At 41.1% G+C, this 24868-nt stretch overlaps 1 protein-coding gene across 19 annotated transcripts in view; it reads left to right on the top strand.

The window, feature by feature from the left end:
- DLG1 (discs large MAGUK scaffold protein 1) overlaps window positions 1–24868 on the top strand; it is a 370222-nt gene that overhangs the window by 138316 nt on the left and 207038 nt on the right. For 8 of the 19 annotated variants that reach the window (XM_040349474.1, XM_040349473.1, XM_040349481.1 and 5 more), the window contains one exon: window positions 22619–22717. The exons of 5 other annotated variants lie outside the window; for them this stretch is intronic. In XM_040349474.1, the coding sequence (XP_040205408.1) occupies window positions 22619–22717 (99 nt within the window). Of the gene's footprint in view, window positions 1–2101; window positions 2763–22618; window positions 22718–24868 lie in introns of those variants that run through there. 6 more of the 19 variants (XM_040349486.1, XM_040349488.1, XM_040349490.1 and 3 more) reach the window with 6 other exon arrangements.

The following is a 24868-nucleotide window of genomic DNA, read 5'->3' as shown; positions in this document are numbered from 1 at the left end:
TGCATTGTCGGTTTAAAATGGTGCACGTTAAGCTGTACCCGCACAGTTTCTAACCTGCAGCAGTGTGAACCTAGGCTAATTGTCCAGCCCTCAGAACCTTGCATGGGACACCCTGTTTCCATGTCAACCATTGCTGTCTGGATCAAGCAGCTGATCTCTTAAAGGTAGAATTATACATACTCCTCTTTTACACTTTTGCCTGGAGCCTGTCCTAGGGTGTATGAATACTGTGTCTTGTACAGTATGATTAAAAAGAACTTTAATTTTCATATCTTGGCGTACAGGACACAAACCATCATCCATTCTATTCCTTGGTTATTCTGCATTGCTTGCTGCAGGACTCTTTTTTAGGAGAGGTGCCCAGGTGGCGCATACTCAAAAGCTTTTCCAGTCTAATCACTTGACTGTGGGAGCCTGTAACACAGGTTATATAAATATTTAGCCTGTGTCCTGTAGTGTACCCCAAGATATGGAATTTACAGACTAGTTACATTTCTTGTATTCAGGCTTTCACTTGCAAAACACAGCATATAATGTGTGTATTCTGGCAAAGCCTTGTCCATTCCATGCTCCCCTGTTTTTTGGGAGACTGTAAAGTATTGGCTTCACTTTTTTAAATTAGGACCGACTTCCTTTTGTGTGGATAAAGTTTTTTATTTTTTATTTGAATGAATAAATGCTGATCATTTTAATCACCCCTGCCAGTGTTAAGTGGTTTCTCTCATCCATGTAAACCAGTGGTTGTCAACTTATGACCTAAAGCTGACATCACCAAAGGGCTGCACATAATGTTCAATATAATCTAATGCTTGAGAGAATTATCAAACTGCAGCCCTAATAGAGGAAATGATGGTCCGATTAATGTAGATCGTTTTTGGCAGTTGATTTGGGGGCGAGTGGATGGGCAGAGCAGAGCGCAATGACAGAGTGATCAGCGATGTTTGATCACTTAGTTCTCTGTGTTTGAGCCGGTGGGGGAAAGATGCAGCATTCAATTGATGCTGCATCCACCTGGGCAAGTATGATTTCTAAATAAAAAAAAATCACAAACTTTTTTTTAAACAAACTGAATTAAATGGTCTTTTAATACCGGTCTGGTGCTCATCTTTGACATTCTCTCATTTTTGGGTGGAGTTATCTTTCAAGAACTGGCTAAGAAAATTCTGCAAACTCTTCTTTGTAATCCTATGACATAAGTACAATTTCTCGTGTGTGCATGCATACGCACTTGTACCCTTTAGATTACATGTTTGCTGATTTAACATATCTATTTCAGTGGGTTGGGTGGTTACGTTGCCCCAATACAAATCGATTCCAAACCATAACATTATTTAAAATGGGATTTGTTTGCAGATTTTTTGCACTCTTAGACTGCTTTCACTCTGAAAGCATGGGCCATTAGCGATAAAGCGCCACTCCTTTTAGCGGCGCTGTTTAAGCTGCGATTTTGCCGCTTTTCAGCCGCTAGCGGGACACCTTTAACCACGAAAGATGGGTTACAAAACTCCCATTTTGCAGCGTTTGCTTTGAAAGCACTGCCAATTCATTGCAATGAGCAGGTTACAGCGCTTCCAACCCGCACCAAAGATGCTGCTTGCAGGACTTTTTGAAACGTCATGCAAGCCACCCGCCTGAGTGAGAACGGGAGGCAGTTTTCAGGCGCTTAGCAGAGGCCCTTTCCAGCGCTAAAGCACCTGAAAACCGCCCCAGTGTGAAAGGGGTCTTAAGGACAGTATTAAAATAAAGATGCAGCTGCACATGAATTTTTGTTTTTACCTCACTATTGTAGTATTTTTATCTGTAAGAGAGTCTTCAAATGCACCTCCCTTTTAGGTTCTTATTTACTCAACTATTCTGAAAATAGGCAATGCTAATGTAACCTTTCCGGGAATATTATTTCATACAAGAAGCATCAGAGTATTGTAGTTGCTATTTAACTGAAAACACTTAACTAATTGTCTATGAAGATCAATTAGAGTGTACTTTCACTGTTTTTCTTCTGTTTCTATGTATAATTTATGTCAACAGTGAGAAATGTCATTCGATTTTTACTACAGGCGGTGATTGAAACTTGGTAATTTAGCCTTTTCCCCACCCAGTACATTAAATCAGGCAGCCCCAGTGGGTCTTTGCAGTCAAATGCTTCTAGCATCCTACCTGCTAATCGACCTCACTTCCTGGCTTCAGTCTGCCTAGTTATCAGCTAACAAAAGAAGAGCAGCTTTTGATCCCTGCAGACCTCAGAGGCAAGAAAATCATGGGAAGCAGATGCAGTGTGAATTGTCGTTTTCTCCCTTTTCTGTTTACTGCAGCAATGAGCAATACCTTTTAGACATGTAACAGGTATAGTGTTCTGCATGATTAGACTCCAAGGGGAAACAATGAGCACAGCAAGGGACCAGGATTTTTGCTTTCTGATTTGGATGTGATGCTGCTGTAATTCTATCTGCAGTTCTTGCTGATCCTTCACCACTCGGCAGCTGGTAGAAGAGTAAGACTGCCTGGCAACCACCTGCAGAGCTGCAGAGATGAATTACATTTTCGGAAACAACACACTCTTGTACTCCCGCTCCAATCGAGGTGGCAATACTAGCTCCAGTCATAGCTCTGTAGGCCCAAAACTGAAGCCATGGGCAAAGAAGGGCTCTACAGACGAGCTTAGAGCTGAGCCAGAACCTTCTCGATGGCAGCAAATAGTGGCTTTTTTTACTCGCAGACACAGCTTTATTGACTGCATCTCAGTAGCTGCCAGCTCCGCCCAGGTAACTTACCACTTGTTGGAATGATTTGTTTAAATACTGAATGTTTGGGAAAATGTCTGTTTCTTTAAATATGCTGGTTTGGGCTGGAACCATCTGAACCTACAAGGGGAAATCAAATATTAATACTGGAATGTGTTTTGTGTGGGCTTTGTTTTGTCTGCTGTGCATGCACCTGTTTGTGCAGCATTTGGGTTAGGATTTGATCTAATTGTTGTTTTTATAAATGCATTGTGTTCCAATCTGTTCAGCAGAATTTATTAGTAAGATAAAGCCTTGCAATGCTCTCTTGGTTTTTTGTCCACCATGCGTTCATCCTTCTAAAATGGTTTAATGTTTAGCATGATTTAAAGCTTATAGCTATTATTGTGCTTGTAAAAGTTTAAAATATTCAAGTCATGGGTTTGCCTGTTGCCAAACATCTGTGTACCTCCAATAGTTTTAAGTTGCACTGTTTTGTTTAGGCACCATGGCAGTATGTGGTAAGCATCATTTTGTTATAGGCTCTGTCCTTTTTATTTGGAACAAGTATTGCTTGTGCATGTTCAGCTATTTAGAACTATGCAGTTCACAGTATGAGGCCAGATCTAATTTCAAGTTCGTATTGATCACAAACCAGGACCAGTTTAAGTGTAGGATGTATTGATTAAATTGCCATTAGTGGAATTATTAAAAATGTGTTTTGTGCTTACATTTTAATATACAGTATAATCAAAATGTTCTAAAAATGCATTGTTATGCATTTCCAAACATCTGACAGAAAAGGCAACCTTGTATGCATTATATAACCAAATGTAATACACTATTGATGCTTAGAGTTGTCCATCACCATTTTTAAATTTTTTTTTTTTTTTTTTTTTATTTCTTTTAAAAGCATTAATGCACTATGCTTTGGCTACTTAGAGTAACACTTCAATAAGTAACTTTTGCAGGCACAGTAAGTCCTAATGACTTTTCTGTAAATATGATTTAATGCCGTATTTATACATATTTCTGAAATTCCTCACCTAGTCAGTGGGACCAGATACACCATTCACATAGCAATATTTAAACTGTTTACCTGCTATAATTGGACTTGTTTTGTCATTTTTGTGATTTCATATAGTTGTATTTTCCTGCATACATAGGAGGTTTACACCACTTTTCACTATTGCAGTTTACAGGTTCTCGTCTCAACTGTCTGCTAATAAAATCGCATCATTGCTGAGGGCCTTACTTTGCTTTCCTCCTTCTGTAAGCTGCCTTAACACCTCCTCCAGCTCCCAGTCAAGATAGGTTGAATTGTGCAAGGCAATAGAATATTTGCTTACCGTGCAAAGCTTTCTGTTGTCTGATTTCTGATGCGCAGAGAATTGCGGAATTATCTATATAAATATTTAAGTCGGTTCTATCGGTACCCATCCACCATTGAATAATTTTTTAAATAAAGGTGTGTGTGTGTGTGTGTGTGTGTGTGTGTGTGTTCTTATGCTTGCATGTTTTGTTTCCCTTTTCCCTCTCCTCTGTTTAAGAGGAAAGCAGGGTGAAAGGGTTTCATCTTTAGGTATTAAGAATTATATTGGTTGGTACAATTTTTTTTTTTAATTTCCATTTGTACAAATTGTATGTTGTGCTATGGCTTGTAGTCACATTAAATGGTATTACTATATAAACAAAGAAGATTCAGAAGCTGACAGACGTGTGCCTTAATATTAACCACTTGGGATCCGCCTGCCGTCAATTGACGGCTACAGTGCGGATCCCAAAAGCCAAACCGCCGTCAATTGACGGCCGCCCCTTTGGGCGTTCCCCGCGCGCGCTCCAGAGCGCGCTGCGGGGAAAATCTGTGTTGGCCGTGTCCCTCGGACACAGCCAATTACAGATCGCCGCGAACGGCCAATCAGAGTGGCCGTTCGCGAGGCGATCTGTGCGGCCAATGAGAGATGATCTCATATGTAAACATATGAGATCATCTCTCATTGCCGTTTTACACAGAGACAGCGGTGCTGTCTCTGGAGAGGAGACCGATCTGTGTCTCTTGTACATAGAGACATAGATCGGTCACCCCCCCAGTCACCCCCCCTCCACCTACAGTTAGAACACTAAGCAGGGATACATTTAACCCCTTCCTCACCCCCTAGTGTTAACCCCTTCAATGCCAGTCACATTTATACTGTAATTAGTGCATATTTATAGCACTGATCGCAGTATAAATGTGAATGGCGCCAAAAATGTGTCCGATGTGTCCGCCATAACGTCGCAGTCCATTAAAAATCGCAGATCGCCGCCATTTCTAGTAAAAAAAATAATTAAAAAAAAATAATTCTGTCCCCTATTTTGTAAGCGCTATAACTTTTGCGCAAACCAGTCGCTTATTGCGATTTTTTTTTTTTTGTTTACCAAAAATATGTAGAAGAATACGTATCGGCCTAAACTGAGAAAAAAAAATGTTATTTTTTTTTTAAATTGGGATATTTATTATAGCAAGAAGTAAAAAATATTGTATTTTTTTCAAAATTGTCTCACTTTTTTGTTTATAGCGCAAAAAATAAAAACCGCACAGGCGATTAAATACCACCAAAAGAAAGCTCTACTTGTGGGGAAAAAAGGACGTCAATTTTGTTTGGGAGCCACGTCGCACGACCGCGCAATTGTTAGTTAAAGCGATGCAGTGCCGAAAGCTGAAATTTCACCTGGGCAGGAGGGGGGTATATGTGCCCAGTAAGCAAGTGGTTAATATAGAAAAGGGAAAGGAAGTTGTAATACATTTTTAATGCTCTCCAAGCATTCCAGATAGTCAGTTTAAAGGAGAAAATAATACTCTTTTGTAATTGGACCAGCAGATTTCTTTGAATGAAAGGCCTTTGAACACATTGTAACTTTGTGCCAGTTTCAGTTACATTTATTTATTGATGGGTAATGACAGTGGTTTTGTTTTTATATTGTTCTGGTGTAACCGAATGACCTTGCTAAGAGTACAGTGATGGCAAATGTTGATGTAAAGACTGCTCATATGTAAACCTATATTAATTCCCTCATAGCCTTGAAAAAACTGTAAAGTAGGCCTTTCAATAATTTTAAGGCTGTGTAAAAGCATTATCGAAACCTAGCAATATCCTGTTACTGTATTTAAAAAGTGTACCTTTTTTCTCAGCAAGAACGTTGGGATTTACATGATTGAAATGGATGCTGACCGGTTTTGTCACTTGAAACTGCGGTTGCTGGAGTCTTTAACTCCGATATTCTCTGCCACAGTTTTATCATTGCTACCCCTGGCATTCTTCATAAAAAAAGAAATGGAATAGTGAGATCCTTGCTAATTTCTACAGCTTGCGGGTGGAGTTGAAAACACATGACACAGGATTGCGCTTATGAGGTTTCAAGGAGACAGAAAACTGGACTAATGGATTTGGATAATGTATTTGATGCATCTTTGTCCAGAACATGTTGTTCAGATGCATCCTACCTCGTCTGCTCAAGAAAATGGCTCAAGGGAAGAAAACAGTCATTCTAAATGCAATAAGCTGACCAAGAAGAACCTGGTACACAGACCAACGCGGACTCCCTAGCAGATGATCTCTCCAGAAGACCAGATCTGATATCTCAAGACCCTTTATTCCATCATGCTTTTCAGTCCCTGGCTTTAATGACATGGCTTTTGAAATCCAGGTGTTAAGGATAGAAGGGTTTCGGAGTCTGATTCTTACCTTGCTTAAAATCAAGGAGCGCCTCTCCCAGGAAGGTATCGCACCTGGAATACTTTTTTTTCTTTTCTTTGGCTTGGTGTGAACACAGGGATTCCCAGTGATTGCTCTGTACCTTGTTTTCTGGCCCTCCTTCCCTACAATTGGGTCAGGTGCTCTCATTTAGTGAAAACATTTCTTTGTGGTGTATGTCGTATTAAGCCCCACTGTGACGCCATGTCCTTCCCTGGGCTCTCAGCTGGGTTCTCTCTGCCCTGAAGAAACGACTCCTTTTGAACTTCTCAGATATCCACTTACAAGATCTCTCATGCAAAGTAGCTTTTTAATTCCACTGACGTCTGCCACATGTGTTTCTGAACTTGAAGGCCCTTCCTGTAAAGAGATTTTCCCCCATACTTTACAAGGTTGTCTTGCGCTTAAGACCTTCCTTTCTTCCAAACGTGGGCTCTGCACGCCACCTCAATGAGGACATTGTCCTATTATCCTTAAGCCCTGCTTCTAGGCATCCAAAGGAAAGTTCTACATTGTCTTGATGTACTCAGAGCCATTACAGTATACTCAAGCTACTGCTCCAATCAGACAGTCCGATGTACTTTGTCCTGTACTCTGGGTCGTCTCGCAAGAGACGCTTCAAAGTCAACCATTCCATGATGGATACAAAATCTGATTAAAGGGACTACAAAACTGGGGACTGATGGAAAGAGGGGGTAGGGTTATAGTAGAGCTGACCAGGGGGCTTATTCTCTAAAGCTTTGCCACTGTCCAGTCTCCTGAAGGTACATACAGTGAGGGCACATGGTATTTGATCCCCTGCTGATTTTGTAGGTTTGCCCACTGACAAATGATCAGTCTAAAATTTTAATGGTAGGTTTATTTTTACAGTGAAACAGAACAAAAATATCCAGAAAAACGCATTTCAAAAAAGTTATATATTTGATTTGCATTTTAATGAGTGAAATTAGTATTTGATCTCATATCAGCAAGATTTCTGTCTCCCAGGGGTCTTCTATGCAGGCAATGAGCTCAGATTGGCAGCACTCCATGTACCTGTGTAAAAGATGGCTGTCCACAGGAGCAATCAGTCAAATTCCAATCTCTCCACCATGGCCAAGACCAAAGAGCTGTCCAAGGATGTCAGAGGCAAGATTGTGGACCTACACAAGGCTGGAATGGTCTACAAGACCGTCGCCAAGCAGCTTGGTGAGAGGGTAACGGGTGCAATTATTTGCAAATGGGGGAAAAAAACACAAAATAACGGTTAATCTCCTTCGGTCTTTGGCTTCATGCAAGATCTCACCTCGTGGAATTTGCGATCATGAGAACGGTGAGGAACCAGCCCAGAACTACATGGGAGAATCTTGTTAATGATCTCGAGGGCTAAAATCCCGCAGAGCCTATAAGGTCCCCCACCTCAAATCTGGTAGCCAACTGCAAGAAATGTCTGACCTGTGATTGCCACCAAGTACTGTACTGCGAAGGGGTCAAACACTTACTTATTTCACTCATTCATTTTCAAAGCAAATTATAACTTTTTGAAATGCTTTTTGTTCTGTCTCACTGTTAAAGTAAACCTACCGTTACAATTATAGCCTGATCATTTCTTTTTTTTCAGTGGGCAAATGTACAAAATCAGCAGGAGATCAAATACTTCAAATATGCGAATATGTGCTGTACATCACTTTCGCTTATTTGTGAGTATGCACATACAATTGAGAAATGTGGCATTTGTATGCATTTGTGAGTATAAGAAAATACTAACAAATGAAATGCTGGCAAGAGAAATACTGGCAACTAGTATTTCTGTATTTTTTTTTTTTAACCACTTAAGCCCTGGACCAAAATGCAGCTAAAGGACCAGGCCCCTTTTTGCAAATCGGGACTGCGTCGCTTTAACTGACAATTGCGCGGTCGTGCGACGTGGCTCCCAAACAAAATTGGCATCCTTTTTTTTTTTTTCTCACAAATAGAGCTTTCTTTTGGTGGTATTTGATAACCTCTGCGGTTTTAATTTTTTGCGCTATGAACAAAAATAGAGCGACAATTTTAAAAAAAAAAATCAATATTTTTTACTTTTTTGCTATAATAAATATCTCCCAAAAATATATAAAAAAAACATTTTTTTTCCTCAGTTTAGGCCGATACATATTCTTCTACCTATTTTTGGTAAAAAAAATCGCAATAATCGTTTATCGATTTTGGTTTGCGCAAAATTTATAGCGTTTACAAAATAGGGGATAGTTTTATTGCATTTTTATTAATTTTTTACTACTAATGGTGGTGATCAGCTATTTTTTTTCGTGACTGCGACATTATGGCGGATACTTCGGACAATTTTGACACATTTTTGGGACCATTGTAATTTTCACTGCAAAAAATCATTCATTATGAAAATGACAGTTGCAGTTTGGGAGTTAACCACAGGGGGCGCTGATGGGGTTATGTGTGACCTGAAGTGTGTTTACAACTGTAGGGGGGGTGTGGCTGTAGGTGTGATGTCATCGATTGTGTCCCCCTATAAAAGGGATCACATGATCAATGACGCGGCCACAGTGAAGAACGGGGAAGCTGTGTTTACACACAGCTCTCCCCGTTCTTCAGCTCCGGGGACCGATCGCGGGACTCCAGCGGCGATCGGGTCCGCAGGTCCCGCGGTCACGGGCGAGCGCCCGCGACCCCATGGCTGGGCAACGTACATATACGTTGATGTGCCCACCCATGCCATTCTGCCAATGTATATCATGATTCAGCGGTCCTTAAGTGGTTAAACTGATCCTTATGCGGCACATATTTATGCACCTGTGTACATGCACATTTTGAAAACAATGGGCTGCATTTAGATCAGTTTAAGGCTGGGTTTTCACATTTATGCGAATTGGATGAGGTTTCCCCACATCCAATTTGCATGACAGTGACCGGCTTTCAATGGAGGCGTTTCACACAGCTCCGGGACAAAGGTCTTGTGCGTCTTTGGGTTCGTTTTCAGGTCTGAATTCAGGCAAAAAGATTAACGAGGACTCCCCAGACCCCTGCTACGAGCCGCTCTGCCGATAGTGTGAACCCAGCCTTAAAGCGGAGGTTCACCCTAAAAAAATTATCTACCATCCCATCCAGCATACTTGCGTCAGCTACAGTATGCTTTTTTTTTTTTCCGCTGTCACCTACTCCTTCGCCTGTTCTCCTGGGAAATGCTAACTCAGTTCCCAGGAGTCAGTGGGCAGTACTGTGAGCAAAAATCACATTATTTGCTGACAGGAAATGACAAGAATTTAAGCGGATCACATCTATGTTGCCTTAACGGGGTGGGGCCTTCCTTTGTCGCCACCCTTTATGGAAACTTTCTAAACAATTGGCACTGCGGTTCTCCATCGTAAATCCAGGAAGAGGTTGCGATTGGGCTTCATATGCCCACAATCATTGTGGCAATGGCCAGAAGAGGATTTTCTAAATGGTTAGTATTTTTAAAAAAAATAGAATTCGTATCAACTAGCAAACATAGTTTATTTGTGTTTATTAATGCATTATGATGGGATGCGTGAAAAAATGCAGTTCTGTGGCCTGAACTCCGCTTTTAAAAAATAAATTAAAAAAGGTTCATGTGTGCCTAAAAGTGTGTTCAGACAGAAGTATGCAAGAGGCCTAAATGATACAAGAGCAGGAAATGGAGAGTATGCCCTTGGGCACCTTGTGCTTTTGAGGAGTGTGGCCAGTATATCAGTGGGGCATTGTGTTTAAGGAGAGCAGTGTGGAGATGTATGCTGGGGCAATATGGGATGGAGCGAGGCGTGAAGGCTGTGACACATTAGGAGGGCTTGGTAGACTGGATTAATGTACTTCATCTGAAAGTTTGTTTACATTTTGATATTTGTAGAATCTTTTTCTTTGAGATTTACAATACACGTGTTTTATTTTTTTATTTTAAACCTGATGTCTTTGTCAAGGTATATTTTAGTAACTGCAAATGAGTTAGTGCTGTTCCCTGCCAGGAGTTCTCTGCTTTTATCTGTAGAAATTCATATGTATTTTTCTGATGTAGACATTATGCATCATCTGGTAAGAAGTGGTGAAATAATCACCCCATAATGGCAACATTAAACAAACCCTAAGGCCTGGCTCATATTAGTGTGATGACTTTTGCATACAATTTCAGAGTTATGCAGTGAGTACTTTGCGGTTTTTGTGAGAGTGCTTTGCGATTGTCATCTGATCTTGGTGGTATGTGGTTTTAGTTGCGGTTTCTTTTTTATTTCTTATTTATTTTTTGTTTTTTGGCTTAGAACTGCTGCTGCTGTCTTGGGCAGGAGAGTAGTTCAGCAAAATTCAAATCAACAATTTTTGATGCGTTTACATTCAAGTCTATGGGACACAAAATCACACCAAAGTAGCACAGAACTCTTTGCCAAACTCTAATTGCAGTTGTGCTGCATTGATGAACAAGAACCATTTCCATTGTTATGCGATTCTGTGCAACTGAATTTGCATCACAAATCGAGCCACCCCCTCCGGGAGAGCACAGTGATTATTGCTGGTTGTTTTAACAGTGATAATCGCATGTAAACTCCAGCAGGCTTGTTTTACCTGCCAAATCGGATCTCGGCCGGTTCAGCGGGATTCAAACAGTCTATGGCTGGCTTAAAGTGGTTGTAAAGGTTCCCGTTAAAAAATAAAATAAACATGTCATACTTGCCTCCACTGTGCAGTTTGTTTTGAACAGAGTGGCCCCGATCCTCCTGTTCTGGGGTCCCACAGCATCTCTCTTGGCTCCTCCCCGCAATAGATAACCCTCTCTGGGATTGGTCTCTCCTGAGGGGGTTACCTTTCGGAGGAACTCACATGTCATACACTTTGCATCCATAGTAGCTGTGTGTATGACTCGGCCCTGCCCACATCATTGGATTTGATTGACAGCACCGGGAGCTAATGGCTGCACTGCTATCAATCTATCCAATGAAGAGCCCAGAAGCCGTGGAGACAAGGACAGCGGGGACATGCCCACGGAAATTCGGGGCTCAGGTTAGTAAAACGGGGGCTGGGGGGGGCATTAAAGCGGTGGTTCCCCCTAAAACAAATTTCTAACAATACATTCGTAAGACTGCTTACACTTCGGGTAGGCTGGCTTTTGTTTTGTTTTTTTAGTACATACCTCGATATCGCCGTTTCGTCCCTTGGCGGTGGGCGTTCCTAGTTGATTGACGTTCCGTTGATTGCCGAACGTCATTGCGCAGGCGCCGTATAGAGTCGGCTCTATACGGCGCCTGCGCATCGACGTTCGGCTTCTTTCGGAAAGTCGTGACGTCACATATGTGCCCGTCGGAGGAACGTCAATCAACTAGGAACGCCCACTGCCAAGGGACGAAACGGCGATATCGAGGTATGTACTAAAAAAAACAAAACAAAAGCCAGCCTACCCGCAGTGTTAGCAGTCTTACGAATGTATTGTTAGAAATTTGTTTTAGGGGGAACCACCCCTTTAAGGTGAAAAAACAAAGGTTTACAACCCCTTTAAGACAATTGTAGTTTTTTTGTACTTTTTCTTTTATTATAACTTTGTGTACTCCTTGGGCCCCCTTAATGTTTAGGCATTCGCAATCATGGGCAGAATGGCCTTGATTCTGCCTGTAAATCCCAAAACACACTACAAACCTGACAAATCATACCACGAGTGTGATTGCAGCACAATTTATCATGTGAGAATCACGCAAACCTTGTCACTAAAAAATGAACATGAGTTTCTTTTGGGTAATTGGCTACACAAGATGCAGTTTGCTGTGATTGCCCAAATTGTGTCAGACTCGCATCCACATTTAGGTGCCATTGAAAATGGAATCCCTGTGTTTCTCCCAGTCAAAGCAAACGTCTTGGTGTGAACAGAGCCTTAAAGTAAAACTATAGGCAAATCTGTTTAATCCAGCAATGTATGCAACAGCCTCTATCAGTGTCTGATCCTCTAACAATATCACTACCTACTTGTAAGAAAGCGTGTGTGTGTGTGTGTGTGTGTGTGTGTGTGTAATATATATATATATATATATATATATATATATATATATATATATATATATATATATATATATATATATATATATATATATATATATATATATATATATATATATATATATATATATATATATATATATATATATATATATATATATATATATATATATATATATAATTGTGTATGTGTGTGTATATATGCCTCCGCTCTTCTTGTTCAGACAACCAGGATTTACTGTATGTTTACATTTGGCATCATGTGGTGTCAAATATAAACACATGCTCCGCTATGAGGAAATGCTGCAACAAACACGGCTAATTAGTTTGCTGAGAGACTTGCATGTTTTTTGTTCCAGAACACGAGGGAAAGCACAGGATAACCCCGCCAACTACACCCTGGCCCCATGCACACGGGACGCCGGTGCAAACGCTGCAGAACATGTTCTTAAAGGCTAAAACCGGTGTTTAAAAACGCCCGCTTTGCCACGAATTTCACTGCGTTTTACCGCGTTTGTAAGCATTTAGTTAAGAAACATCATAAGACCCTCCCTAAGCTCAAAAAACAGTATTTAACCATTTCAGCCATTTTGTGAGACCAGAGTGAGTAGCAACTGAGAGAGCAGCAGTGTACTTGTATTTAGCGCGTTACTTGCCACGTCACCTGCCACAAGTTGTGGATTGTCCACCTGGCCACGTCACCTGCCACAAGTTGTGGATTGTCCACTTGCCACGTCACCTGGCCACGTTGCCGGCCACATCATCTGCCACAAGTTGTGGATTGTCCACTGGCCACATCACCTGCCACAAGTTGTAGATTGTCCACTTGCCACATCTCCTGGCCATGTCACCTGGCCACAAGTTGCGGATTGTCTACTGACCACGTCACCTGCCACAAGTTGATCACTTGCCACATCACCTGGCCACGTCACTTGCCACATCACCTGCCATAAGTTGTGGATTGTCCACCTGGCCACGTCACCTGGCCGCAAGTTGTGGATTGTCCACTTGCCACGTCACCTGGCCACAAGTTGTGGATTGTCCACTTGCCACGTCACCTGGCCACAAGTTGTGGATTGTCCACTTGCCACGTCACCTGGCCACAAGTTGTGGATTGTCCACTTGCCACGTCACCTGGCCACAAGTTGTGGATTGTCCACTTGCCACGTCACCTGGCCACAAGTTGTGGATTGTCCACTTGCCACGTCACCTGGCCACAAGTTGTGGATTGTCCACTTGCCACGTCACCTGGCCACAAGTTGTGGATTGTCTGCAATGCAAGCAATTACAGTTTTTATGTTTTTTTTAATGTTTTTTCATAATTTGCCATCTTTTTTGAGATTTCCAATGTAAAAAAATAGGTCACCTTCAAAAATGCCTATAAACAAAATCGCGGCAAAACGCCGGTACCACGTTTTGTCGCGTTTTGCGTCTGAAACGTGGACAACTTTTGCGTCTGAATCCATTTTTTTGCTTCTGGAAAAACTAGGTTAAACGTAACTTCCTAAAAACGGCAATAAACGAGACTGTGTGCATGGATAACATTGAATGTGTTCAGGGGCAGTTGAAAAAGCTGTCCAACTGCCTCTAAACACGCGTTTACCAGCGTCTCGTGTGCATGGGGCCTTAGACTCTGGTGGCAGAAGCACTGGACAAATGTTTAAAAGCTTTTAAAACAAAACAAGAAAACATTCGGAACATTTTTGATGTATATTTTTTTTTAACGTTGCCTAGCAGAGCTTATCACCGTTATTAGTGACACCTTTATCTTTTTAGGCATCGTGCTTTTGTATGCTTTCTGGGTTTTGCGGTGTTGCTGTTCAACCCTTTTGTAAGTGTTCTAAAGTGTTGTAATATGCACATCTATACACACACACTTTTTTATTTATTTAAATAAGGCACTAAAGAAGATTTGTTTTTATCTTTCACTGGCTTTTTCTTCAAGCCTAGTATGCAATTACATTGAGTTTCTGTTAATGCTATAACCCTGTCATGAAAGCAAGTCTCCATAGACTGCTTCTCATGTTGCCATGGTGTCACCATGGATAAAATTATCTGAAATGGTTGTCATATGCATGGACTGCTTGTGTCACTTGATGGAATATGTAGTTTTATTCCAATGAGAATAGTCGAGCATTCTGCCCCCTGCCCCCCATCCCCCCCCCTTTTTAAATAATTTACACGATTACTATGTCAATTTTGGCTTTACTTACAAATGTAACTTTTTTTTCTATCCTAAATAAAGCGGTTGTCCATATATTTTTGGGGATATTGAACTTGGAACAGTACCCTTTTTAAAATAATGCTCTTTTCTCAAGCAGCTTACTTTACCATTTTGTTAAAATATACATACATGTGCGTGCGCGCACGCACACACACATTAAAAAAATCTATTGGCTGATAAGCCATCGTCCATGCTAGTGCACATGACTATGGAAGTCTATGGTGTCCATTCACATCAATGCAATATAGAGTGCAGTGCGATTTTTGAAGAGGTGCAGGTGCAGAATAGTGCTTTTCTGGCACCATGGACTTCAATAGGAGCATGTTAAAAACATGTGTTTGTGTTTTTTGACAAGTCTTTATTTTTAACCTGTTCCCACCCACGCTTTAGTCGAAAGACAGCTACAGCTTAAAAATGCCGGGAGGGCGTCCATGGATGTGCTTGCGCTTCCCACTGGCCTGGCATGCTCCGATTGCCAGCTCCTTTTTTCCTTCGTACTCGGCTGATCACAGATCGAGGTTAAAAGCAAATCACAACGGCCCTTTACTACGTGATCAGCTGTCAGCCATTGACAGCCACTCACCTTATGTAAACAGAAGCCAGTTATCTGCTTTTTTTGTTTATTTTTTTCCTCCCCCACTTGTGCGCATTAGGGCAGCCTCATCAGCACACATCAATGTAGGAGAAAAATTGTGGGTTTTCATAATTTTATAACAAACTATGAAATTTTAGAATTTTTTTTCTCAAATTTTAATTTACAGTGTTTTTTTTGTTTTTTTGCTTTGTTTAGCTAAAAATAAAACAGTGGTAATTAAATACCACAAAAAATGGGTACAGTTCTGCATGGCCACGCAATTGTCATTCAAAGTGTGACAGCTGAAAATTGGCCTGGACAGGAAGGGGTAAATGTGCCCAGTAGTTTGAGTACTCGAAAAGTTTGCTTGAAGCATTACAACGCATAAAAAAAAATGGCTACAAAAATACGCTGAAAAAAACGCATGAATGAGACGACACTGAAAACATAAAAGCAAACTATACAACTATACTAACTCTGCAATTCTTGCTGGTAAATGTGGTGTTGGTTGTAGGTTTCTGGGACGATTCTTCTTTCCACCTGGTAAAATGATTTTGCTTGATTACAAGCTACTAAAGTTTTTATTACTGTTAATTTGTATATGCGCACCCCATTTATAGTATACAATTATACAGTATTGTGGTGTTGGATATTAAAAGTAACATCAACATCTTAAATATTCTTTGATTCAGTGATTTCCTTGTCCTTGCACCCCCATTTTGTTACACCAGTTTGTGTCTCTGAAAATCCAAAAGATTTTCTATGATATTGCAAACAATTACATTTTTAAAGTGACTTGTTGCTCAGTGATCAAGATCTGTCCATGTATTGGCTACACGGCAAAATCACTAGCGACAACCGCTCTTAAAGCTTTTCTATGAAATATTGCAGGAATCGCTGTGCTTGGGTACAAATTGTTGGGCAATTTTTATAGTGGAGCACAACCCAATGCTGTATTAAATATCCAGGGGCTAAATCGCTAGCTACACATCGCTGCTGATCGCTGGCAGTAGCAATTTTATAGCGGCGATCGATCTCTGTGAAAAAAATTGCATGTGTTTCATCCGCTTTAGTGTTTCCAAGTTGTAGGTCCAGATGTTTTATTAGGGTGTACTCACACTCGGGCAGGATTAACTGAACCATGCTCAAGTTCAATTCTCTTCCGCTGGTCTGCGCTCACACTGGATTATGAGGAAGGGTTTGGGAACACTCCCCTGCTAACTGTGTGTGTGAGTAATCTATCCATCTCCATCTAATACATAGGTTTTTATATACACCAACAATCTCTGTTTTACTGTACCGTCCTCTATGGAGAGGACTGTGCTCCAGCACAGTTTGCACTTTCACTGCATCAAACTGTACTGGATCACAAGTAAACCACTCCCAGGACCACCTGTTTCAAGTGATCCTGGGTGTTGTATCCTTAACGGGTTTTGGACGCAATTCGAAGCACTCACGGCATAAACCGGCCCAAGGGGCTAAACTTTTTTTAGGACTGGTTAAAAGTGCTAGTGTGAGTGCACCCTTAACCACTTCAGCCCGGACCATTTTGCTGGTCAATGACCGGGCCACTTTTTGCGATTCGGCACTGCGTCGATTTAACTGAGAATTGCGCGGTCGTGCAACGTGGCTCCCAAACAAAATTGGCATCCTTTTTTCCCCACAAATGGAGCTTTCTTTTGGTGGTATTTGATTACCTCTGCGGTTTTTATTTTTTGCGCTATAAACAAAAATAGAGCGACAATTAAAAAAAATAAAAGAATATTTGTTACTTTTTGCTATAATAAATATCCCCCAAAAATATATAAACACTTTTTTTTTTTCTCTTTCGTTCATGGATGGACACAGCCTTAATCTTGACACGTGGGATTAACCTATCTTTAGGAGTGACTAGGCAGAAGTGTTAACTTCAAAGCAGAACCGCCCCGCCCAGGGTGCGGTCCCACCGACTATATCCCCTCAGCCGGCACCAGAGCAATTCAGTTTTTTCTGCCTAGTCTAATGAGAGAAGACATGGCTCTCTTCAGGCCCATGGCTTGGAGGCTTTTAGCTTGGATTCATTTTTTGGATTTTTTATTCATTTAAGTTTTTCCTGCGATCTTCAATCAACAGCCGACTGGGCGACAGGCTGGATCCCAGATCCTTGTATTCTTCCCAGTTTCGGCCATCGAGCGTGTGCCGACCATAGCTGCGCGCTGGGTCATCCACGACATACCCATCACTCTACGGGTGGCCGGTGAGCTATACGCTCCAGGGCTTGCATAAGGACCAGTCTACAGGGCCGAGTCACAGTAGCCTGGCCGACAGTCATCTCCGTTACCATGCAGAAGGGGCACTGTCCAGGATGCTTCCAGCATAAACCCACAGGATGGGTAAGTAGCTACTACCTTGCTTTAGCAAGAAGACAGAGCTGGGCATCCTTGGAGAGGTGAGTAAAGGGCCTTATCCCCCTTCCTCCTCCCCCTCCTCCTCCCCCTCCTCCTCCTCCTCCTCCCCCTCCTCCTCCTCCTCCTCCTCCTCCTCCTCCTCCTCCTCCTCCTCCTCCTCCTCCTCCTCCTCCTCCTCCCCCTCCTCCTCCTCCTCCTCCTCCTCCTCCTCCTCCTCCTCCTCCCCTCCCCTCCTCCTTGCAATTTTGGCATGCGATTTACAGAGAAACCTGCACAGATGTCTCTATAATCGTGGCTGAAATCGGGACTGCCAAGGGTGTGAAATTGTGCGAGTTCAGCTGAACCTGGGTTTAACCAGACACTGATAGAAGTCACAAGACTGCTCTAACTGCTGATGAGAGAGAGTATTTAATAGTGTAAATTTACTACAATAATTGCATTTCCATGTGCTGTGTGAGACCAAATATAGTGAATGCAGGCTCCTGGGTTTAGTAACACTTTAACCACTTCAGCTCTGAAGGATTTGCCTCCTTAATGACCAGGCCATTTTTTGCGATACGGCACTGCATCGCTTTAACTGACAACTGTCGTGGGGCAAAAATGCATGTCCTCTCCCCACAAATAGAGCTTACTTTTGGCGATATTTGATCACCTCTGCAGTTTTTTATTTTTTGCAATGTAAAGAACATTTTTTTTTTTTTTTTTTTTTAATTTTAAATTTTTTTTATTTCTGCTATATCAGCATATCTAAAAAAAATATTTATCAGTTTAGGCCTATATACCGTATTTTCCGGCATATAAGACGACACCCTAATTTTGGTTTTGGGATATACTCACTGTATAAGACTACCCCCTTCTTACTAGTCTTTCTGGAAGCTGAGGGGTAGCCAGAACCGCTGACAGAAACAGGCTTTTTCAAATCTCACTGTGCCATTACATTACATGCCCCTCACTGTGCCATCACTTGCCCCTCACTGTGCCATCACTTGCCCCTCACTGTGCCATCACTTGCCCCTCACTGTGCCATCACTTGCCCCTCACTGTGCCATCACTTGCCCCTCACTGTGCCATCACTTGCCCCTCACTGTGCCATCACTTGCCCCCCAGTGCAATCACTGCAAACACTCACTTTTTTGCAGGCGGTGACAGTCTCCGTGCTGCGCGCGTCAATGATTTGAAAGACGCGCCTTCTCCTCAGACTGTTCTGTGATAGGCGGAACACAAATTTTCCCAGCAGCGCCTCTGTTCTGTGTTCCACCTATCACGGACGTCTTCTCATCTCGTCCGAGGATGAGAAGGCGTCTGTGATAGGAGGAACACAGAACAGAGGCGCTACTGGGAAGATTTGTGTTCCGCCTAACACAGAACACTCTAAGGAGAAGGAGCGTCTTTTAAATCATTGACGCTCGCAGCACGGAGACCGTACCCGGCGTATAAGATGACCCCCGACTTTGGATGCATGTTTTTGCATCCAGAAAGTCGTGTTATACACCGAAAAATATGGTGTGTGTGTGTGTGTGTGTGTGTGTGTGTGTGTGTGTGTGTGTGTGTGTGTGTGTGTGTGGAGAGAATATTGCGCAAAACTTATCGCGTCTACAAACCATGGGATAGATTTAGGGACGACTTTTTTGTTTTTTTTATTTATTGTTTTTACTGATAGTAAGTCAGCAGCTACAGTTTTTGTAGATTAAAACAAAATATGACTGGAACTCTGATTTAAAATACGTACATTTTACAACTACTTTGGCATGAGAGGAGGCTTCTATAAATAACGACATTAAAATGAGAGAAAATACTGCAAACAATCTTTGTTAATCCTTTACAGCTAACATGTGAACATTTTATTTGAAATTAATGCGGTATGGGGCTGCGTTTGGCAAGAACCTGCTCTTTATTCTTTTTTTTTTCATTCAAATTTAAGTTTATTTTCAATAAAATAAATACATACATTTGTATTAAAATAGCAGGATATAAGTCAATAGCTTACAGAAATATAATAATTTAAATACATTTCAATTCATATCATTCAACCCCTTTTTTTATCATGCAATTAGGACTTTATACAGCATTTTCTTAAATTGTGGGAAAGCTGTTGGATTTCCTTTTTGTGTTTAGTTGGTAATAGTGTTTAAACTGTGTTTGTCCGATGCCTCTATGCATTGGTTTGTCACTTATCTGACCTTTTGTATGCCACATTTTAATCTTTACTGGGAATTGATTGTTCATGCTTAGAAATGGGGCTGTCCTTTTTTCATTCCAGTGGTAGAGTTTAATTAACGAACGAGTGAGTGTGCTACAGAAGTATTTGTATTTTGGTTTTCCTACCTCGGTAACTCTTTTTTTTTTTATTCAATTTTTTTTTTTTTAATGCCTTTTTGTGGAATACATATGCATTTTTTGTTCCTCTGGGTCTCTAAATACGTACATGTGTGGTAGATATAGTTGAACCTAAAAGATCCTGATTTGAGGACTTTTGCCATGACAAGTATTTCTAGAAGTACAGTGGAAATGCATCAAAGACTACAGCATTCTTCAATGCAGCGCATCCGCCATCCATTGCAACAAACGTGTATGCAGAGATCATACAGCTCTTCGACCTTGCCTGCTTCCTCTAAGAACAAAGGCAAATTTACTAATCTGCGAGACAGTGTAAAAAAAAGTCCAACTAGAAGCACAGCTAAGGTTAAAGCTACGAGTGGCTGGTGGTCTGATGGCTCCTGGTCAAATTATTCTTTTGTGAAGGTATGACTTGTTTGTTGCTCTTTTTATTCCTAGGTAATGGCTATACTGGCAGGTATAGTGGAGACACACACATGTAATCTCTCTGCAACTAGTATGCGGTTTTTGTGTTTTTATGAAACGGTGTCTTATTGAATGTTTGTTTTTGTTTTTTTGTGGCCAATTCACATCTATGATAGATGATAATACTTTACAAGCAGTTTGAGGTGTCCGATAGATTTTTTGATTAGATATACTTAATAAACGTACTTCGTATAACATTTTTTATTTATTAGCACTGATTCTTACCCTTCACAGAGACACGTTGATGATTTTTTAACTCTCGTGGTTCCAGTTTAATTAACAGAAATGTTTCATTCTTTATGCTTTAAAACCTTATACTATTGTGGTCTAGAGGTTTTTTGATAGATGCCATATTAAAATGGCTCTGTGCATTTTATCCTGCTTTTGCACCCTCTATTTTTTTTTCTTGCTCACTTAGTGCATGTAGCTTGTTACAAAATGGAAAATTGCCTAAACAGGGCAAAAATGTATCTAGAATTACCATAAAGAATAAAGTACCATGCATAGCAAAGGATGCTTTTGTCGCAGCATATATGCAAAACTATAGTTTATTGTATGCTTTGTAACCTTACTGCTTTGGCTCTGTTGTAATATAAGGCAACTGGTGAGCAAAATTGGGAAATTTAAAGCATAAATCTATTTCTAATAAGTTTTGTATAAAAGTTGAAAATGTAATCCTTTTTGATTTTACACATGGCTGAATTGTAAGTGTAGAAAATCAGTATATAGTCAGTAAGCAGATGTATGTGTGTGTATGTATGTGTGTGTGTGTGTGTGTATGTATGTGTGTGTGTGTGTGTGTGTGTGTGTGTGTGTGTGTGTGTATGTGTATGTGTGTGTGTATATATATATATATATATATATATATATATATATATATATATATATATATATATATATATATATATATATATATATATATATATATATAATTTGTTTGATATGACTTCCATATTGCATTTGTTTTTTTATTTATGTTTTTGTATAGTGTAAAGGCTTGTAATCTAGGAAGTAAAGCTGGACCATATACTATTGCATTTGTTTAATTCAGCCTATGTGCTAGCCACACTGCTGGGTTCCCATACCTGCAATGGTGGCAGCAGCACCCGACAGCTGATGGAAACATTAGCTGCGGGTGCCGACATTGCTAGACTCCAGGACAGGTAAGTGCTCTATTAAGTCAGCAGCCGCAGTATGTGCAGCTGCTGGCTTTTAATTTTTTTGAAGCGATGGGCGGACCGCCGCTTTAAGTGAGGGGGGGAGATCTTTTGGAGGATTTATGAAGGGTCTACTTGAGCCTGAAATACAAATACTCTTTACACCCTGCATGACGTGCCGAAATAATTGACAGACTATAATGCCTGTCTTTTCACCTCTTCCATTTGCGTGTCTGTCTGGGATTTCTTAAAGCATTTGTTACCCCAGCATTTCCTATCCCTGAAATGTGCCTGCTGTACCATGTACTGTTCTTTGTATTGCTTACTTTGTGTGAAATCCCTGGTGTTCCTTCCAGTCCCTCTGCTTTACAATTAACTGACCACTGTAAGCGCACCATGGTCCGTTCTCTTTCTGTGCTGGGAACCCGGACTGCTCTCCAATGATCAGACTTAACCTGACGCTTTGCAGGCGCTTCGGCAGCGATGTCCATTGATTTTGATGGAAGGGGCTGTTTAGGAGCAGTGTAGACGCTGATCCAAAGACGCTGCTTGCAGGATTCCCCCCCCCCCCCTCTATCTTGCAAGCTCACTGCCCTAGTGTGAAAGCACTCAGGCTTTCACACTGGAGAGGCTTTACAGGTGCTGAAAGGGGTCCAATGGATTTTTAGTTTTGGTAGAGTTGGGTGGGGTGGAGTCATTGAGCGCTGAAATTGCTATATAGCAGTTGGGATACTAATAAAGACAAATGAAGAAAGGGAAATGATTTTACAAATTGGCAAAATCATTATTACCTGAAAGCCTTTTTCACCCTTCATGTGTTATCCACATGACACCGTACCTAACTGCAAAATGTTTCATGTGTAATGTTTGTTTTCATTTGATAAATCAGGCTTCTCTTATGTATCATTGTAGTAAATATTATTCATTGTCACATTCATGAAAAGTTGGGGGTCACAGATTTTGTGTCTTGCCTGCTATCTTAATCATGCCTTTTACTTTTTGTTTTGAATGTATTTTTATTTTATTTTTTTCTTTTAGTCTACAGACGCTGGTGCTCCTTGTCCTCCCATTGTCCCTGTGATCCCTGTTATTCCAGTCCCTGCTGAGAGCAATGTCATTCCATCCTCCACTCCACAGGTCTTTTTCCCCATTTTTCTTTTTTTTTGTATGTGTGTTTTCCTAGTTTGTATAAGCTGTTTTGTGTGATTTTTTTATTTTATTTTTTGTTTTTTGCCTTGCATTGTTTTCCACTAATATTTCATCACCTCTTTTGTTGTTTATGGTAAATCTGGGCTCATGCACCTCAATATTTTTCATTAAAAAAAGTTTACCAAGTCTAATTTATTATGCAAATGGTTTCATGAGATGTGTATTTACATACGGATACTTGCATATATTGGGTTTTATTACCTCCCATCTAAAGTGTAATTTTAGAATGCTTTTGTACTACAGTTCAGTGTGTTTTAATATAAACATATATAAAAAATACCGGTACCGTTTCATGCATCTGTGTCTCAGAGGTTATCCTTTGCCTTGTGTGTCTTTTGATTATCTATCTCTGATCAGTCAATTCCCAGGTTGCCATAATTGTCTATTGTACTGTCAGATTTGTGCAATGTGACTGCTCTAGAAACAGGCAGGCTGCACGTAGCATGGCAGTACTGCAGCATCTGAATTAGTAAGCTGGTTGGCTGGAGGCAGAGACTGTGAGTCTTGTGCTACAGACCAATGCCTAACTGGGTTCCTTCCAACCCATTATTCAGTGTTTTTAAAATGCCATAAAAAGGCCAGGTTCATTCTTATGCAGTTTCACTTTTGATCAGTTTCTGCAGTGCTTTTTGGGATGCGTTTTTTTTTTTTGGGCAAATTTAAAAAAATGCAAATTGCAGCAAAAATGCTTTTCTGCATCTTCTCCATTGAAGTCCATTTAGCACAGTTTTGCATTTAAAGTCCCTGACCCTTTGCAAAATGCAGCAGCAGAAAAATCTTGACTGTGAATGTGTCCCATAGGAAACTGTTAAGTAGATGGTAGTGTGTTTTCTGCATCACTAAAAGCACATGGGTGTGAACCAGCTCGAAGTGTCTGCCAAGTTGGCCTTCTAAGGACTAAAGTGTTGCAGATAGATTGCAAATAGCTGCCCACTTTATAGACACTACAAGTGTTTGACCCCATTAGACTGCCTGTCGTGAAACACTGTCAATGTTCTTGGTTTCAAATGTCAGGTTAGAAATGTAAGCACTACCATTACTGACTTGTTTTAAATAAACTTTCAGGGTTGTTGTCATTTCTTGTATTGGGTATTGAAGTACCGACCCACAACAAGTATGCAGTCAAGTGATTATGGGCTATATATTTCATTACGTAGTAAAGAGATGTTGAAAATGATCCCCTGAATTTGCAGTTTGAGAGTTGCCACAATGGCAATTATCTTATTTGAATCCTGACAGGTTCACTTTTTTTTTTTTTATCGGGAGAAAAAAAAAAGGGGGAACAAAAACAAAAAAATAAAACAGGTAACAGTCACACCCATGGACACCTAGAAGGGGCAGTAGAGCCCCAGTAGCTGCGGGGGAGAGCCCTCCTCTCCGCAGTGCAACAGGTGGGGGTTGCGGATACACATGGGTGAACAAAAAGAGAAAAAAAAACAAAAATAAACAGGGTCTTCGGGTCGGTTAGAACAGGACCCATAACCTCAAAGCCCAGTCGGGCAAAATATCCAAAAGGGCACGACCAACAAAAGGGGCTCTAAACTGCTTTTTCGGAAATAAACTCACTTGCTCTCATCACTGTTGGAGTAAGAGTAGGTTGTGGCTTCCCAGCCAAATAGAGTGAATCAGACCTGCGGTGATCCGGAATCTCAAGCACCACCGATCAATCCCCCTCCGCTGTTCCTCTATCCGCTTGTCGGAAGACATGCTCGTTTGCATCTATCCACGAAGACGCATCAGCCGCCGACTCAAAGTGAGACTGACCTCCAGCTGTAATCCGGAGCTTAGCCGGGAAAAGCATAGCTTACGTTGCACGGAGCCGTTGCAGCCTCTTTTTGACATCGATGAATCTGGCTCTGCATTTCTGAACCTCTGCTGAGTAGTCAGGATAGAAAGAAATACGGGCCCCATTAAACTGGATGTTACACCGCTCTCTCGCCTGCCGGAGCACAATCTCCTTATCTTTAAAATTGAGTAGTCTGGCTATCATAGTGCGCGGTGGGCTCCCAGGTGGCAGGGGCCTGGGTGGCACCCTGTGCGCCCGCTCCACTGAGTACAGCGGGGTAAACACTTCCTTCC

The sequence above is a fragment of the Rana temporaria genome, chromosome 4, assembly GCF_905171775.1.
Source record: "Rana temporaria chromosome 4, aRanTem1.1, whole genome shotgun sequence".
NCBI classification, from domain to species: domain Eukaryota; kingdom Metazoa; phylum Chordata; class Amphibia; order Anura; family Ranidae; genus Rana; species Rana temporaria.
The sequence above is the reverse complement of the archived record's forward strand: the minus strand, read 5'-3'. Positions and strand labels throughout refer to the sequence as shown.